General features: G+C 45.3%; 1 protein-coding gene and 1 pseudogene across 1 annotated transcript in view; one reads left to right on the forward strand and one right to left on the reverse strand.

Moving 5' to 3' along the window:
* Positions 1 to 480: 480 nt before the first annotated feature.
* On the reverse strand, positions 481 to 1,815 carry LOC128048066 (adenosylhomocysteinase-like; annotated as a pseudogene).
* Positions 1,816 to 9,888: 8,073 nt separating this feature from the next.
* Positions 9,889 to 16,380, forward strand: part of ERO1B (endoplasmic reticulum oxidoreductase 1 beta) — a 60,512-nt gene continuing 54,020 nt past the window's right edge. Inside the window, exon 1 of the mRNA XM_052640087.1 lies at positions 9,889 to 10,029. Coding sequence (XP_052496047.1) covers positions 9,928 to 10,029 — 102 coding nt within the window. The 5' untranslated portion in view covers positions 9,889 to 9,927. The remainder of the gene's footprint in view (positions 10,030 to 16,380) is intronic.

Consider the following 16,380-nt stretch of genomic DNA (forward strand, 5'->3'; position numbering starts at 1 on the left):
CCCGTGGGTAACTCCTATGCACCTCCATCATGACCAGGGCTTGAGGGAGGACTTTTCAATCCCCCCTGCCACACTTGGGACAGCATGAGGAGTGCAGCAGAGGCCGAAGACTGAGTGACTAGCCCCAGGGAGCCAACGGGGGACATTATCAAACCAATTTCAAAGGTGGTGGCATTTTTGCTCTTGGGGAGGACAGGTGGGGGGCTTCCCAGGTGGCTCAGTGGTAAAGACTCCGCCTGCCAATGCAGGAGATGCCAGAGATGCAGGTTCCACCCCTGGGTCGGGAAGATCCCTTGGAAGAGGAAATGGCCACCCACTCTAGTATTCTTGCCTAGAAAATCCTATGGAGAGAGGAGTCTGGAGGGCTACAGTCCATAGGATCACAAAGAGTCAGATGGGACTGAGAGACTGAGCATGCTTGCAGGAGAGGAGGGACCCAGGTAAGGACAGCAACTGGCAAGCAAAGGGCAGGCTTGGTTCTTAGTGGTCAGGCTGGAAGGGGCCATCATGGGACACACCCAGGTACTGGGCCTGCTTCTCAGTCAGCTTGGTCAGCTTCACATTCAGCTTGCCCAGGGGGGCTTCAGCCACTGCTTTATCCAGGTTCTTGGGCAGGAAGGAGACCTCCACAGGGTGCTTATCTGGGTGGGTCCACAGCTCAATCTCCTCCAGCACCTGGTTGGTGAAGGAGTCGCTCATCATGAAGCTGGGGTGGCCCATGGTGCAGCCCCGGTGGACCAGCTGGCCCTTGGCCAGCCCGATGATCAGTGCCCATTCTGCAACAAGTAGCAGTTCACCTGGGGCTTGATGTTTGCCTTCTCCGCAGTACTCTCATTCAGGCACTTGATATCAGTCTCCATCTTAAAGTATCTGATTTACACACAGTGACGTCATCTTTCATCTGTTCAAAGTGTGGGTTGACGGATGATGTTGGTACAGCCAATGGTGGTGACAAAATGCTGCCCTCCTGATGGGTCTCATCCATGATGGTCACCTCACACCCCTCCATGGCAGCCTAAAGCACATTGATGGAGCTCATCTCCCCTATGATGAATTGGGCCCCGAAATCCCTTAGGGCCTGGGCACAGCCGTTGCCCTCATTGCCACACCCCACTACCACTGCCATCTTGCCCGCATTCATCATGTCAGGAGTCATTGACACTGACATCAGGCACCTTCAGGATCCCATTGATCATCCTTTTATACAGGTTGTGGACCCGCATTGTGGTCTCTTCAGAGATGCCTCAGATGTGAGACTGGAGCTGCGGGTACTCGGTGTGGATGCAGTTGGTGAGGTTAGCGCCGTTGCCCAGCATCATGTTGAAGGGCACATCCCTGAAGCACAGTCTGCTGGAGGCACCGCAGATACTCCTCATCCGTGTCACTCTTCTGGGCATGGAATGCCAGCCTTGGCAATGGCTGCTGTTGCGTGGTCCTGGGTAGAGAAGATATTGCAGCTGGACCACTGCACCTCACCACCCAGGCGGACGTGGGTCTCACCGAGGACAGCTGTCTCCATGGTAATGTGCAGGCAGACAGCAACATGGCGCCTTTCAGTGGCTTGGAGGCAGAGTACGTCTCCCGCACGCGCATCAGGCCTGGCAGCTCGTTCTCGGCGAGGTCCAGGGCTTTGCGTCCCCAGGCAGCCAGGCTGAAGTCAGTGGCTTTGTAAAGCAGCTTGTTGGACAGGCTGGTAGCGTTTCTGTTTCTGCAAGGAGTGGTGAATGTGGGCAAAGGGGACTGGGCCTCAGGCTGGGAACAGGAGCTGGCAGGGCAGCACCGTGCAGGGTGAGAACAGAATATTTTAGGTAACATTCTAAATGTTGGTTGTCTTGCTCAAGTGGTCATCTTGCTCCAGTGGAAGGGAATACTTGAATGTGTATATATGAGAGAATATAAAAAATAAACAAGCTACAAGGATATATTGTACAGCACAGGGGATATAGCCAATGTCTTATAATAACTTTAAATGGAGTATTAGTTCAGTTCAGTTTAGTCACTCAGTCTGTCCAAATCTGCGACCCCATGAATCGCAGCACGCCAGGCCTCCCTGTCCATCACCACCTCCCGGAGTATAAAATGGAGTATAATTTATTTTTAAAATGGAATCACTATGTTTTACACTCAAAACCAATAAAATATTGTAAATCAACTATACATCGTTAAAAAACAAAAACCAAAGAGTTCCCTGGCAGTTCAGTGGTTAGGGCTCCGAGTTCATACTGCAAGGACATAGGTTCAATCCCTGGTTGAGGAACTAAGATCCCATATGCGAAGCATGGCATGACAAAGAAAGCAAACAAATAAATAAACAGAAACGTTCCTAAATAGAACAAAGGAAATAATACACAACAGAAACCAGCAAGTATGTGATTCTGTTAAGGCCAAATGGGATCGAAATCTGAGTCAAGATGTTGGCCAATGGGTGACAATGATGGCGTTCAGATTCCTGCCCAACTGAGACCGGACAATCAAAACCAGACTCTAGTGGCGGAAGGGGCTGTGGAAGGGAGACAGTAGGGCAGGAGGGATGGCGAGAGGAAGTGGGAATGTAACCCCTGGAGGAGCAGCTGCACAAAGATGAAACAGCTGACTGAACTCCATATATAATGTATGCTTGATTGGACTCAGGTAAAAGCACTGAATTTGAAGAAACTGAACTTCCTGAGGATCCCAATGACTGGGGTTGCAGATCGACAGGAGGAAAGAACTCAGTCATTGCCGACATAGAAACACCTCCAGCAGGCACTGAATGACCACCTGGAACCATCGCTGCCGTTCCCTGTCTGCAGTCACCGTCTCCGTGACCCTGGTATCCCATTCTATTCCCTGGGGTGTTCATTTGTGCGTTATGCAAACATTCTTTCATGGTCGTGTGCCCTGGAGCCTTTGCGGAGTGGACTGGAATAGGAGAGTGGATGGAAGACAGACAGTGTGCAGGAAGTGACAAAGGACTTTGTGATTACACAGTCTTTGGCATTCTAGAAATTAGAGTAGGGGGGATGAAATCAGCAGAATTATGACTCTAGTTTTCCCAATTATTTACATTTAATAGGAGTTTCCCTGATCACATAATATATGAACTTTCTAGCATAATATCATATGTTTGTTATATAAAAGAAAGTTTTATCCAAACTATGTATATCACTATGTAAACTCCTTTAGAAATGGAAATAATTCTGACTCAGGTTTATCAGCTTTAAAGCTGTTAAGAGAAATAAGTTAAGTGTCACAGCTGAATAAATATTCAAGAAAAACAATGAATGCTTTAGGTAGGCAACGAATAGCAAGCCATGGGCAGCCAAGTTCTCTTGTTTTTAGTACTTTTCATCTCTATTGTGAATTGAAAAGGGGAAGAAATGCCCACAGTAAAATTTAGAAATCCTATCAGGCAAAAATTCTCTTTATAGCTAAGTTACAGGTAGAAATTCACTTTAAAAAATGCTGTGGCCAGTTGTTAACACAGCATTACCATCTGCAAATACAGTTCTTTAAACACAACAGATTGTCATTACTCAGCAGGTTCATTAATCACAATTCAGCTTGCTATCAGGAGTGAAAATTACTGGTGTTATTAAATTTCCACCCCATTACCTTGACTTTTATTTAGAAACATTCATCAACAATCTCCTCCTTCATTAGAAGTCACAAGTTAACCAAGCCAAAAAAACAAAAAAAGTCATCAAAGAAGCACAATTTGATGATATCTTGGAAATGTAAATACTTAGTGCAATTTGGTTAATTCACAAAGTCTCTTAAGCATTATAGTAATCTACTCCAGACAATTCTCAAGCCTTTGCTTCAACTGTTAGCTATGGACATTTCAAAAACTGCTTGAGAAAAAAACAGAACTCTTGACATAGTAGATTTCTAGTAATTGTCTCAACCCATCCTCTGACAATTACTCCTTCAGTTGTCTTTGTTTTTGTTTTTTCGCTAGTCCCCCAATACCCTCTGTTAAACGAAGTGTAATTCACTGCCTTAAAGAAAAGCTGCAGGTTTCATCTTAGTGCCTTCACCAGAAATGTTCTGGTCTAAGGAAGCCACTTCCCGTCTGTCCACAGGAACAGTTCTGGGTACCATACCCAGAACTGGTTCTCAGATAGATGTCCTCCAAGATAGATTAAGATCCTAACTGATATTAACCAATCAACAAATGTTTATCAATTACTGTTCATTGGAACTGAGATAGCCATTAAAGAGAACAGAGCATAAGAAGATCAAGTCCTCTACAGCTTTACCCTCTAGATGTCTATAATATACGTATTCACAGGACCAGCTAGTACAGAGCAGCAGATTGTTGGCGTTAAAATGAATGTGCTAGGTAGAAACTATCAGCATGAATGTTTGAATGTCTTACTCCTGACTACAAAGATGAGAAAATTCAGTCATCCTCTCAGAGCAGAAGTGAGATAGGCTGTGAAAAGTAGGGGAGGGAAAACAAAGCGTCCAGAGAGATGTATTTGAAAGCAAAGTGAAATCTGCAATAAATACTGGGTTGGCCCAAAATTTCATTTGGGTTTTCCCATAAGATGTTATGGAAAAACGTGAACTAACAGTTTGGTCAACTCAATATAAATATATTTTTGTGTATGGTGTAAATGTGACATTTCAAGTATAAATATTAATCTTGACTTTGTGCTTTTTGACAGCATTCATTCAAAAACTGAAGCACACTCAGGTCGTCCATGGCTGATTGTTTGGTTCCATGAAGAACCATGGGAAACACAGTCATGACTGACTCTAGTAGGATCACCATCTACACGAAGATTGTACCTCCAGGTTAACTGCCTGCAATAATCTGTCCCAGCAAAATCAATTGTAAATTGCCATTATTTGCAATGAGAGAGTTGTACTGACTGACAGTTCTCATATTAATCGATCTGGGAGGTCCAGAAATATTTTCATCTGAGAAATGTGGTCAATTTCTCTACACCTTCAGTTCAGTTCAGTTCAGTCGCTCAGTCATGTCCGACTGTTTGCGACCCCATGAACCACAGCGCACCAGCCCTCCCTGTCCATCACCAAATCTCGCAGTCTACCAAAACCCATGTCCATTGAGTTGGTGATGCCATCCAGCCATCTCATCCTCTGTCATCCCCTTCTCCTGCCCTCAATCTTTCCCAGCATCAGAGTCTTTTCCAATGAGTCAACTCTTCGCATGAGGTGGCCAAAGTACTGGAGCTTCAGCTTTAGCATCATTCATTCCAAAGAAATCCCAGGGTTGATCTCCTTCAGAATGGACTGGTTGGATCTCCTTGCAGTCCAAGGGACCCTCGAGAGTCTTCTCCAACACCACAGTTCAAAAGCATCAACCCTTCGGTGCTCAGCCTCCTTCACAGTCCAACTCTCACATCCATACATGACCACAGGAAAAACCATAGCCTTGACTAGACGGTCCTTAGTCGGCAAAGTAATGTCACTGCTTTTGAATATACTATCTAGGTTGGTCAAAGCTTTTCTTCCAAGGAGTAAGCGTCTTTTAATTTCATGGCTGCAGTCACCATCTGCAGTGATTTTGGAGCCCCCAAAAATAACGTCTGACACTGTTTCCACTGTTTCCCCATCTATTTCCCATGAAGTGATGGGACCGGATGCCATGATCTTCGTTTACTGAATGTTGAGCTTTAAGCCAACTTTTTCACTCTCCTCTTTCACTTTCATCAAGAGGCTTTTTAGTTCCTCTTCACTTTCTGCCATAAGGGTGGTGTCATCTGCATATCTGAGGTGATTGATATTTCTCCCAGCAATCTTGATTCCAGCTTGTGTTTCTTCCAGTCCAGAGTTTCTCTATGTACTCTGCATAGAAGTTGAATAAGCAGGGTGACAATATACAGCCTTGACATACTCCTTTTCCTATTTGGAACCACTCTGTTGTTCCATGTCCAGTTCTAACTGTTGCTTCCTGACCTGCATACAGATTTCTCAAGAGGCAGGTCAGGTGGTCTGGTATTCCCATCTCTTTCAGAATTTTCCACAGTTGATTGTGATCCACACAGTCAAAGGCTTTGGCATAGTCAATAAAGCAGAAGTATATGTTTTTCTGGAACTCTCTTGCTTTTTCCATGATCCAGTGGATGTTGGCAAGTTGATCTCTGGTTCCTCTGCCTTTTCTAATACCAGCTTGAACATCAGGGAGTACACGGTTCATGTATTGCTGCAGCCTGGCTTGGAGAATTTTGAGCATTACTTTACTAGCATGTGAGATGAGTGCAATTGTGCGGTAGTTTGAGCGTTCTTTTGCATTGCCTTTCTTTGCGGTTGGAATGAAAACTGATCTTTTCCAGTCCTGTGGCCACTGCTGAGTTTTCCAAATTTTCTGGCATATTGAGTGCAGCACTTTCACAGCATCATCTTTCAGGATTTGAAATAGCTCAACTGGAATTCCATCACCTCCACTAGCTTTGTTCATAGTGATGCTTTCTAAGGCCCACTTAACTTCACATTCCAAGATGTCTGGCTCTAGATTAGTGATCACATCATCATGATTATCTGGGTCGTGAAGATCTTTTTTGTACAGTTCTTCCACAACCCGGATAATCACAATGGTGTAATCACTCATCTAGAGACATTACTTTGCCAACTAAGGTCCGTCTAGTCAAGGCTATGGTTTTTCCAGTGGTCATGTATGGATGTGAGAGTTGGACTGTGAAGAAAGGTGAGCACTGAAGAATTGATGCTTTTGAACTGTGGTGTTGGAGAAGACTCTTGAGAGTCCCTTGGACTGCAAGGAGATCCAACCAGTCCATTCTGAAGGAGATCAGCCCTGGGATTTCTTTGGAAGGAATGACGCTAAAGCTGAAACTCCAGTACTTTGGCCACCTCATGCGAAGAGTTGACTCATTGGAAAAGACTCTGATGCTGGGAGGGATTGGGGGCAGGAGGAAAAGGGGAAGACCCAGGATGAGATGGCTGGATGGCATCACGGACTCGATGGAGGTGAGTCTGGGTGAACTCCGGGAGTTGGTGATGGACAGGGAGGCCTGGCGTGCTGCGATTCATGGGGTCGCAAAAAGTCGGACAGAACTGAGCAACTGAGCTGAACTGAATCCAGATGGTGTTAATAGGTAAAATATTACAGAAAGTACAGAAGGCATTTGTTGTTACTGTTGGTGTTCAGTCACTAAGTCCTGTCTGACTCTTCGTGACAGAAGGGATATTGTTTCTATTTCGGGGCTACCAGTGTTCTGAGGTGTGTTTTTTTTGATGTTCTAAGCTCAGGATGTCTGGAATGATTAATGAATGTGTGAATACATGCTGAGGTTAAAAAAAAAAAAAAGTATATGCAAAGGGAGTGCCTGAATAAATCCAGGACTTCATGAAAGGGACAACTGTCAGTTTTGTCTGACCAGCATCTTTTTCCCCTTCCATTAATGATTGAAGGCAGTAATACTCAATCTTCATCTGTGTTATCACCTTGTGCACATCCCACATAGTACTGTGCAGTTATCAATCAAATAGCTTGCTCCCTCTCCCCAAGGTAAACTCTAGAAAAAATCTGAATTTTGATAGGTGGGACAAAGACTAAAATGACTGGAGTTGCTCAAGCCAATGTCAGTGTCCTAGAAAAGACTACTTGGAGTCCCTGAAGGCTGTCCTGATGGATTTTCCTTTCCTGAGGTATGAGCAGCAAAATCTTCCTGTGTACTAAGAACTATTCCACACTTTTAAAATTTGCTGAAATTTAATTTTTTTTTAAGCTAGAGCTGATTTTTGTGGCTTAAAACCAAAGGGAATTAGTGCATTCACTTTACCTGTTACAACTTCCAAGCATATCAGGTAAAAATTATTTTTGTTTTTAAGCCAGGGATGAACTAGACATGTTTGGAGGCAGGAGAAAAAAGGTGTTGAAGAAGAAAAGGACAGCGAGGCTGACTTCTGGGCATGTGACCTGTGTGGTAATGTTCTGCTGTTGTTGTCTTGAAATTCTTACTATTTTTTTTTTGAGCCAGGACCTTGCATTTTCATTTTGCACTAGGCCCAGCCAATTATGAAAGTGCTTCATATGATATAAAGCACTATGTGAAGGCTGATTAATGCCCCCCCAAAGATACTCACACCCTAGTTCCCAGGTCCTGTTAAGTATGCTACCCTATGTGGCAAAAAGGACTTTGCAAATGTGATTATGTTAAGGATTTTGAGTTGGGAAGATTATTTTGGACTATCTGGTGGGCCCAAAGTAATTGCAAGTGTCCTTCACAAGACAGAGGCACCGAATTAGGGTTAGAAAGAGAAAGCATGTGACAACAGAAGCAGAGGGCGTGAAATCTGACTGCGTGATGCATGGTTATGAGCTAAGGAATGTAGGTGGCCTCTCTGTTGTTGCTCAGTCACTCAGTCGTGTCCGACTCCTTGAGACCTGTGGGCTTCAGCATGCCAGGCTTCCCTGTCCTTCACTCTTTCTCAGAGTTTGCTCACTCACGTCCATTGAGTCAATGATACTGTCCAACCAACTCATCCTCCGTCTCCTCCTGCCCTCAATCTTTCCCAGTATCAGTCTTTTCCAATGAGTTGGCTCTTCTAAAAAGGTGGCCAAAGATTGGAACTTCAGCTTCAGCATCAGTCCTTCCAGTGAAAAGGCAAGGAAACATATTTTCCCCTAGAGAAAGCCTCTGGAAAGAATGTAGCCCTGCTGATCTTAATTGAACTCATCTCCAGAACTGTAAGATGATAAATTTGTTTTAAGTCACTAAATCTGCGGTAATTTGTTATAAAAGTGATGGGAAACCTACACACTACAAGGTTACTACAAGGTCACCTTAAGGTGATGCCTTACTAGTTTACCAGAAATCAAGACTATTAATAAAACTAATAGCAGCTATTTATTGAGCATTTCTTTTGTCCTAGGACCATACTAAGCCCTTTATGTATGAAATCTTATGCAATCCTAGAACAATGTTTGAAGTGGATATGCGTGTATTTACTTTAGAGACAGACAAACGGAGGTTCAGAGAGGTTAAGCAACTTGTCTAAAGTCACATAACCAACCAAAATGTCTTAGAGGTGGGAGCTGAACCCACTTATCACTCCCAGTTCAACCCCATTGCCGGATTTTATATAAACCTGGGTTTGTTCCCATCCTTTAACGTGCATTATGTTTGTATGGGTCAACACAGGAGTCAGAGCATGGCCAGGGAGACAGAGCTTGACCTGCCAGAGGACCACATCCACATCTGGGGCGTGTGAGGAGGAGCCCAAGCCAACTCCGCGTCTCAGGTGGCTCATCTAGGCGCGGGCGATAGATGGGAGGCTACAGAAAAGCGGATGAGCCAAAGAAAGCGCCAGACACTGAAAGCCGAAGAGCCCTTGTTTCTCGTTTGCCTAGATCGCGGGCGAATCCTGTAGCCTCGTGGCGGTGCGGGTGTCAGGGGACGACTACAGAGGGAGGGGCCCCCGCCGGGTTTCCACGAGCAACTGCCAGGCGAGGGGGCGCGGCCGGCGGTCAGCGGGAAGGGCGGGCGTTCCTTTCCACCCGCCAGCACCGCCTCTTGTTTTGAAGGCCCGCGTGGTCCCGCGTCATTGGCCGCAGTGGAGCTCAGGCTCCGGAGAGGCGGAGCGGTCTCCGCAGCTGTAGCTCTCCAGTTACCCCCTCCGCCGGCCCCGCCTTCCGGCCGCCGGCGCCCCCCGGGCCGCACTGGACCACAACTCCCACAAGGCCTCGCGCTCGGAGCGGGGGGCGTGGCCGGGCGCAGGGGAAGCCGGGGGCGGGGCCGCCTGGGGGATGAAGTGGGGGCGCTCGACTCGTCCACCTCACTCACAGCTGCCGGGCGGCGGGGAGAGCGTCCTTTGCATCTGGACCGGCGTGCAGACCTCTGACCCTGGAGTCTCTCGGCCGCCGGGAACCGTCCTCTTGGGTCGTCGCCCGGGCCGCCCGCCGTTTCCCGGCCCCGAGGGGCCCGGCCGGCCGCGGCGGGGGGAGAGGTCAGCATGAGCCCGGGGGTCCGGCTGGCCGGCGCAGGGAAGGGGGCAGCTGCCGCGGTGCAGCTTCTCATCACCCTGAGCTTCCTCCCGAGCGTCGTCGAGGCCCAGGTGAGCCGGAATGATGGCGGTGTGGGGACCCCCGGCCGAACGCCGGCGGTGGAGGCGGCGACCGGGCCGCGACTGAGGCGCGGGCGAGCCGGGGAGGGAGCCCCGGGAGGTTTCTGACGAGCGGAAAAGCCGAGGGGCTGAAGCCCCGATCATCGAGCCCAGGAAACGCCTGCGAGCCGCTTGTGATGTGAGGGGTGGCGACACGGGGTGATGGCAGGAAAAAGAGGAAGATGGTGACGGTCCCCTGAGGTGTTTTCATTTTTATCTTTCTGATGTTTCAGCGGCTCCGAGTGTGGCGGGAGATGGGACAGGGATGAAAACCTCTGCAGTTGTTCTGGGACGAGAGCACGCGGAGAAAAGGGGAAGCCCTCAGGGAACTCAGGGGATTGGAGGGGAGGGGGGAGGTGGGGAGTAGGTGACAGACCCAGCGGCCCTGCAGAAGCCAAGTCGATCGCAAGGGGGACAAGTCTGAACTTCCTTGACTTTTGGACTAGAGAGTGCCTCACCTCTCTTACTCAGGACTGTTGTATTTTTACCCAGCTTGTACTCCGTCTGCTGAGTGGCGCCGCCAGGTGAGCTCAAGTACGAGGGGAGGGGGCCCGTGTCTGACGTTGTGGCTCCCTCAGCGGTGAGTGATGGCCGATAAATTAGAGTTTGGGGGTTCTTTGTGAGGCGTAGCTTACAGAAGGGTTCTCAATACGCTGGCTCTCAATAGCTTCCCAGGGTCTTTTGCCTTAATAAAGGCTTCTTTTTTTATACAGTAGAATTTGAATAGGCTTCTGCCAGGTGCTGTCTAGTCTGCACCTGCTGCAGAGTGGCAAAACTGCTAAGAGCTAAAAAAAAAAAAAAAAACACCAAAAACAAGAAAAGGTGTCTCATGTGGAGGGATGATGAGGGGAGACATGGTTTGAAGCAATTAGTGCTGATGGTTAAGTCAAATTGAAGGTAACTCTTGCCTGGAAACTCCCATGGACTGAGGGGCCTGGTAGGCTGCAGTCCATGGGGTCGCTAAGAGTCGGACACGACTGAGCGACTTCCCGTTCACTTTTCACTTTCGTGCGCTGGAGAAGGAAATGACAACCCACTCCAGTGTTCTTGCCTGGAGAATCCCAGGGACAGGGGAGCCTGGTAGGCTGCCATCTGTGGGATCGCACGGAGTCGGACATGACTGAAGTGACTTAGCAGCAACAGCATGACAGTAATCCCAAAGAAAGGCAATGCCAAAGAATGCTCAAACTACCGCACCATTGCACTCATCTCACATGCTAGTAAAGTAATGCTCAAAATTCTCCAAGCCACGCTTCAGCAATTCATGAACTGTGAACTTCCAGATGTTCAAGCTGGTTTTAGAAAAGGCAGAGGAACCAGAGATCAACTTGCCAACATTCGCTGGATCATGGAAAAAGCAAGAGAGTTCCAGAAAAACATGTACTTCTGCTTTATTGACTATGCCAAAGCCTTTGACTGTGTGGATCACAATCAACTGTGGAAAATTCTGAAAGAGATGGGAATACCAGACCACCTAACCTGCCTCTTGAGAAACCTGTATGCAGGTCAGGAAGCAACAGTTAGAACTGGACATGGAATAACAGAGTGGTTCCAAATAGGAAAAGGAGTATGTCAAGGTTGTATATTGTCACTCTGCTTATTTAACTTCTATGCAGAGTATATCATGAGAAACGCTGGACTGGAAGAAACACAAGCTGGAATCAAGATTGCTGGGAGAAATATCAATCACCTCAGATATGCAGATGACACCACTCTTATGGCAGAAAGTGAAGAGGAACTAAAAAGCCTCTTGATGAAAGTGAAAGAGGGGAGTGAAAAAGTTGGCTTAAAGCTCAACATTCAGAAAACGAAGATCATGGCATCTGGTCCCATCACTTCATGGGAAATAGATGGGAAAACAGTGGAAACAGTGTCAGACTTTATTTTTTGGCACTCCAAAATCAGTGCAGATGGTGATTGCAGCCATGAAATTAAAAGACGCTTACTCCTTGGAAGGAAAGTTATGACCAACCTAGACAGCATATTCAAAAGCAGAGATACTACTTTGCCAACTAAGGTCCGTCTAGTTAAGGCTATGGTTTTTCCAGTGGTCATGTATGGATATGAGAGTTGGACTATAAAGAAAGCTGAGCACCAAAGAATTGATGCTTTTGAACTGTGGTGCTGGAGAAGACTCATGAGAGTCCCTTGAACTGCAAGGAGATCCAACCAGTCCATCCTAAAAGAGGCCAGTACTGGGTGTTCATTGGAAGGAATGATGCTAAAGCTGAAGCTCCAGTACTTTGGCTACCTCATGCGAAGAGTTGACTCATTGGAAAAGACTGTGATGCTGGGAGGCACTGGGGGCACGAGGAGAAAGGGATGACCCAGGATGAGATGGCTGGATGGCATCACCGACTCGATGGACGTGAGTTTGAGTGAACTCCAGGAGTTGGTGATGGACAGGGAGGCCTGGCGTGCTGTGATTCATGGGGTCGCAAAGAGTCGGACACGACTGAGCGACTGAACTGAACTGAACTGATGACGGTAACAGTGCAAACATGTTTTTCTGACTTTATTCAGACACTTTTTTTCATGACCCTATGGTGTTCTGAACTCCAGAATGCCTGAATATTTAGTTTCTGTCCCCGTGTGAATATTTTCTAAATGAATAATAAAAATAAAAGGGGCAGACTTTTAGTTTGGGAGGGTGGGATGTTAAAAATGCACATTCTGTGGGCCCACTACCAACTGTTCTGATTTAATGGATCTGGATGTGATCCAGGAATCAGCATTTTAAACCAGGCTTGCAGGTAACTAATGTAGTTATCCTTTTAGCTATCTTACAACACCACTTGGAAATACTTGAAATACATACTGGCAATCTACCAGACTTATGAAAAGTATATTTTCTAAACTGTCTTTGATAAAATTATTTTCTAGTTATCAGTGGGCTATTTCTTTTTGAGTAGTGTTTACATTTAGATATTTTTCTAAAGTTCTTTTTTTTCCCCCCTCATTTCTCTTTCTTTTTAGATAGTATATTTTAATTGTATACTTTCTCACCAATTTAGAAGCTTCATTTTAGGTTCCTATCACAAATTAATGTGTATTAATGTTTTATAATTGCAGGTGTACTCTAAATGTTATTATATCCAAATGAATATATATGATTTAAATTTCATTATGTTCAAATGAATATATGTAGCCCAACAGTTAAGGATTTGTGCATATTCAAGGTTCAGTTCAGTCGCTCAGTCGTGTCCGACTCTGCGACCCCAGGAATCACAGCATGCCAGGCCTCCCTGTCCATCACCAACTCCCGGAGTTCACTCAGACTCACGTCCATCAACAGTGATGCCATCCAGCCATCTCATCCTCTGTCGTCTCCTTCTCCTCCTGCCCCCAATCCCTCCCAGCATCAGAGTCTTTTCCAATGAGTCAACTCTTCGCATGAGGTGGCCAAAGTACTGGAGTTTCAGCTTTAGCATCATTCCTTCCAAAGAAATCCCAGGGTTGATCTCCTTCAGAATGGACTGGTTGGATCTCCTTGCAGTCCAAGGGACTCTCAAGAGTCTTCTCCAATACCACAGTTCAAAAGCATCAATTCTTCGGCGCTCAGCTTTCTTCTCAGTCCAACTCTCGCATCATACATGACCACTGGAAGGTAGCATGTGCCAGAAGTCCTCAAAATTGAATACATATGGTTTTTGTTTCCAGTGGTTCTTTCTCATATAGTATTCCATCATACTTCAATATGTAACATGTTTAAAAACACATTGTCTCATTTCATTTGACACGTCTTTCATGCAGTGAGGTAACTGACATTCAAAGAGCTTACAGGATTAATATTACAGGTTAAGTAAGTGAAGGAGAGTATCTTTCTGGTCTATACAGTTGCATCTCAGTATGCTTGCTTCTTTGTGGTATAGAAAGTAAAGGGAGACCCAGGAAAATACAAAGGTGGAACTAAGCCAGTTCTTTCTCTACTCTTTCATTCACTAACTTGGAAGAAAACCAGTAAAGAATAAAAGGAAGAATTAATTTTTTTTTTCTGCTTTTATTTCCTTTATTTTTTTTTGTAATAATTTTTTTCCTTTATTTTAATTTACAATACTGTATTGGTTTTGCCATACATTGACATGAATCAAGAATTAATTTTTTGAAGAATATTTCTGTTCACAAGTAAGCATTTGTACAACACATACCCCATGTTCTTGTAAATGAAATGCAAGTGTGCTTTGTATTGGGTTAGCCAAAAAGTTTATTTGAATGAACTTTTTTCCAACCTTGAGTATGATAAAACACTAGAAACAAATCATAGTGCATACAAATGATGTAACAAGTTAATCTTCCCATAAAAAAGTAGCTTCAGATTTTAAACTTTTTCTAAGTGCATTTCTGAGCTGGCAAGAAATCAAAGTATATATAAAGCCTCCCCCAACCCCCAAAATGGAAAGCCAGAATTTTGAGTCTCAGTGCTGCTTCAGTGCCGTTACCCTGACGATTTCCCCTGAACTCTGAAGACCTTGAGCTTCTGCTCTGACAACTGTATGGAGTCATGTAAACAAGAAATAAAACCCATGTCTGCCCAAATAGAGGGAAGTAAAAGGGGCCCTCACCATAAGCTTGGGCTCCAAAGAGCTACATCTTAAATATAAGGGGAAATGAAATCCACCACAAGTAAGGGGAAAATGAACAAACTTGCTAGGGGAAGAGGGGGAAAAACTGCCTTGAGAATTTGTAACCATGAGCTGGGAAATTCATGCTACCTGTACTGGGAAAATCTTCAAGTAGAAAATTTAATTTGTAGCAATCTCAGGTTGGTGTGCTCTGAGTTTACAGGTAAAAACAAATATCCATCCCCTCTGGAGGGCTTCCCTGTTAGCTCAATGGTAAAGAATCTCCCTGCCAACACAGGAGATGTAGGAGACATGGGTTCATCCCTGGGACAGGAAGATCCCCTGGAGAAGGAAATGGCCACACTCCAGTATTCTGACCTGGGAAATTCCATGACTGAGGAACCTGGTAGTCTACAGTCCATGGGGTTGCAAAAGAGTCAGACATGACTTAGTGATTAAACTACCACCATCACCATCCCCTCTGGAGGAATTCATTGTCTACACAGGCCCTAAAGAATTTTTGAAGATAAAGTGTCAAGAAAAATAAGCTAATAGTCAAAAATCACAGAACACACAAAGGCAACATGAACGTGATATTTAGAAATACAGATTATAGAAATAGGTCTGTAATAAGCATAGATTTTTTTCAAATAATCAGGTATTATTTAAAATCACCATGTTTAAATGGGGCTTCCCTGGTGGCTCAGACGGTAAAGTGTCTGTCTACAATGCAGGAGACTGGGTTCAATCCCTGGTTTGGGAAGATCCCCTGGAGAAGGAAATGGCAATCCACTCTAGTACTATTGCCTGGAAAATCCCATGGACAGAGGAGCCTGGTAGGGTACAGTCCACGGGTTCGCAAAGAGTTGGACACGACTGAGCGACTTCACAAGAAAATGTTAACACCTGAAGGGAAGAGATTTTTGTCTTTTTTTTCTTTTATTTCTTCTAATGTTACATCCCCAGTACTTAGGACAGTACAGGGCTTATGTTAGGCCCTCAATAAATATATTGGATAAATGAATAAATGAATGGAAAAAAGTGCAAATAAATTATTCAGAATGAAGCTCAGAAAGGTAACAGAATAGTAAATGTTATAGAGAGCTTAAGAAACATGAAGAATAAAATAAGATGGTTTAGTTTGATGAGTTCCAGAGGTTAAAATAGAATAGGGAAAAAGCAATATTGATTACTACATTGAAAAATACAACCCAATAGAAAAATGAACAAAAGATATGAACAGAAATTTTGCACAAGCAGAAAGACAAGTATTTTATAAAACATTAGAACTTTGTACCTCATTCAGTTCAGTTCAGTCGCTCAGTTGTGTCCGACTCTTTGCGACCGCATGAATCTCAGCACGCCAGGCCTCCCTGTCCATCACCATCTCCCGGAGTTCAATCAGACTCACGTCCATCAAGTCAGTGATGCCATCCAGCCATCTCATCCTCTGTCCCCTTCTCCTCCTGCCCCCAATCTCTCCCAGCATCAGAGTCTTTTCCAATGAGTCAACTCTTCGCATGAGGTGGCCAAAGTACTGGAGCTTCAGCTTTAGCATCATTCCTTCCAAAGAAATCCCAGGGTTGATCTCCTTCAGAATGGACTGGTTGGATCTCCTTGCAGTCCAAGGGACTCTCAAGAGTCTTCCCCAACACCACAGTTCAAAAGCATCAATTCTTTGGCGCTCAGCCTTCTTCACAGTCCAACTCTCACATCCATACATGACCAATGGAAAAACCAT

The sequence above is a fragment of the Budorcas taxicolor genome, chromosome 5 (assembly GCF_023091745.1).
Source record: "Budorcas taxicolor isolate Tak-1 chromosome 5, Takin1.1, whole genome shotgun sequence".
In the NCBI taxonomy this organism is placed as follows: domain Eukaryota; kingdom Metazoa; phylum Chordata; class Mammalia; order Artiodactyla; family Bovidae; genus Budorcas; species Budorcas taxicolor.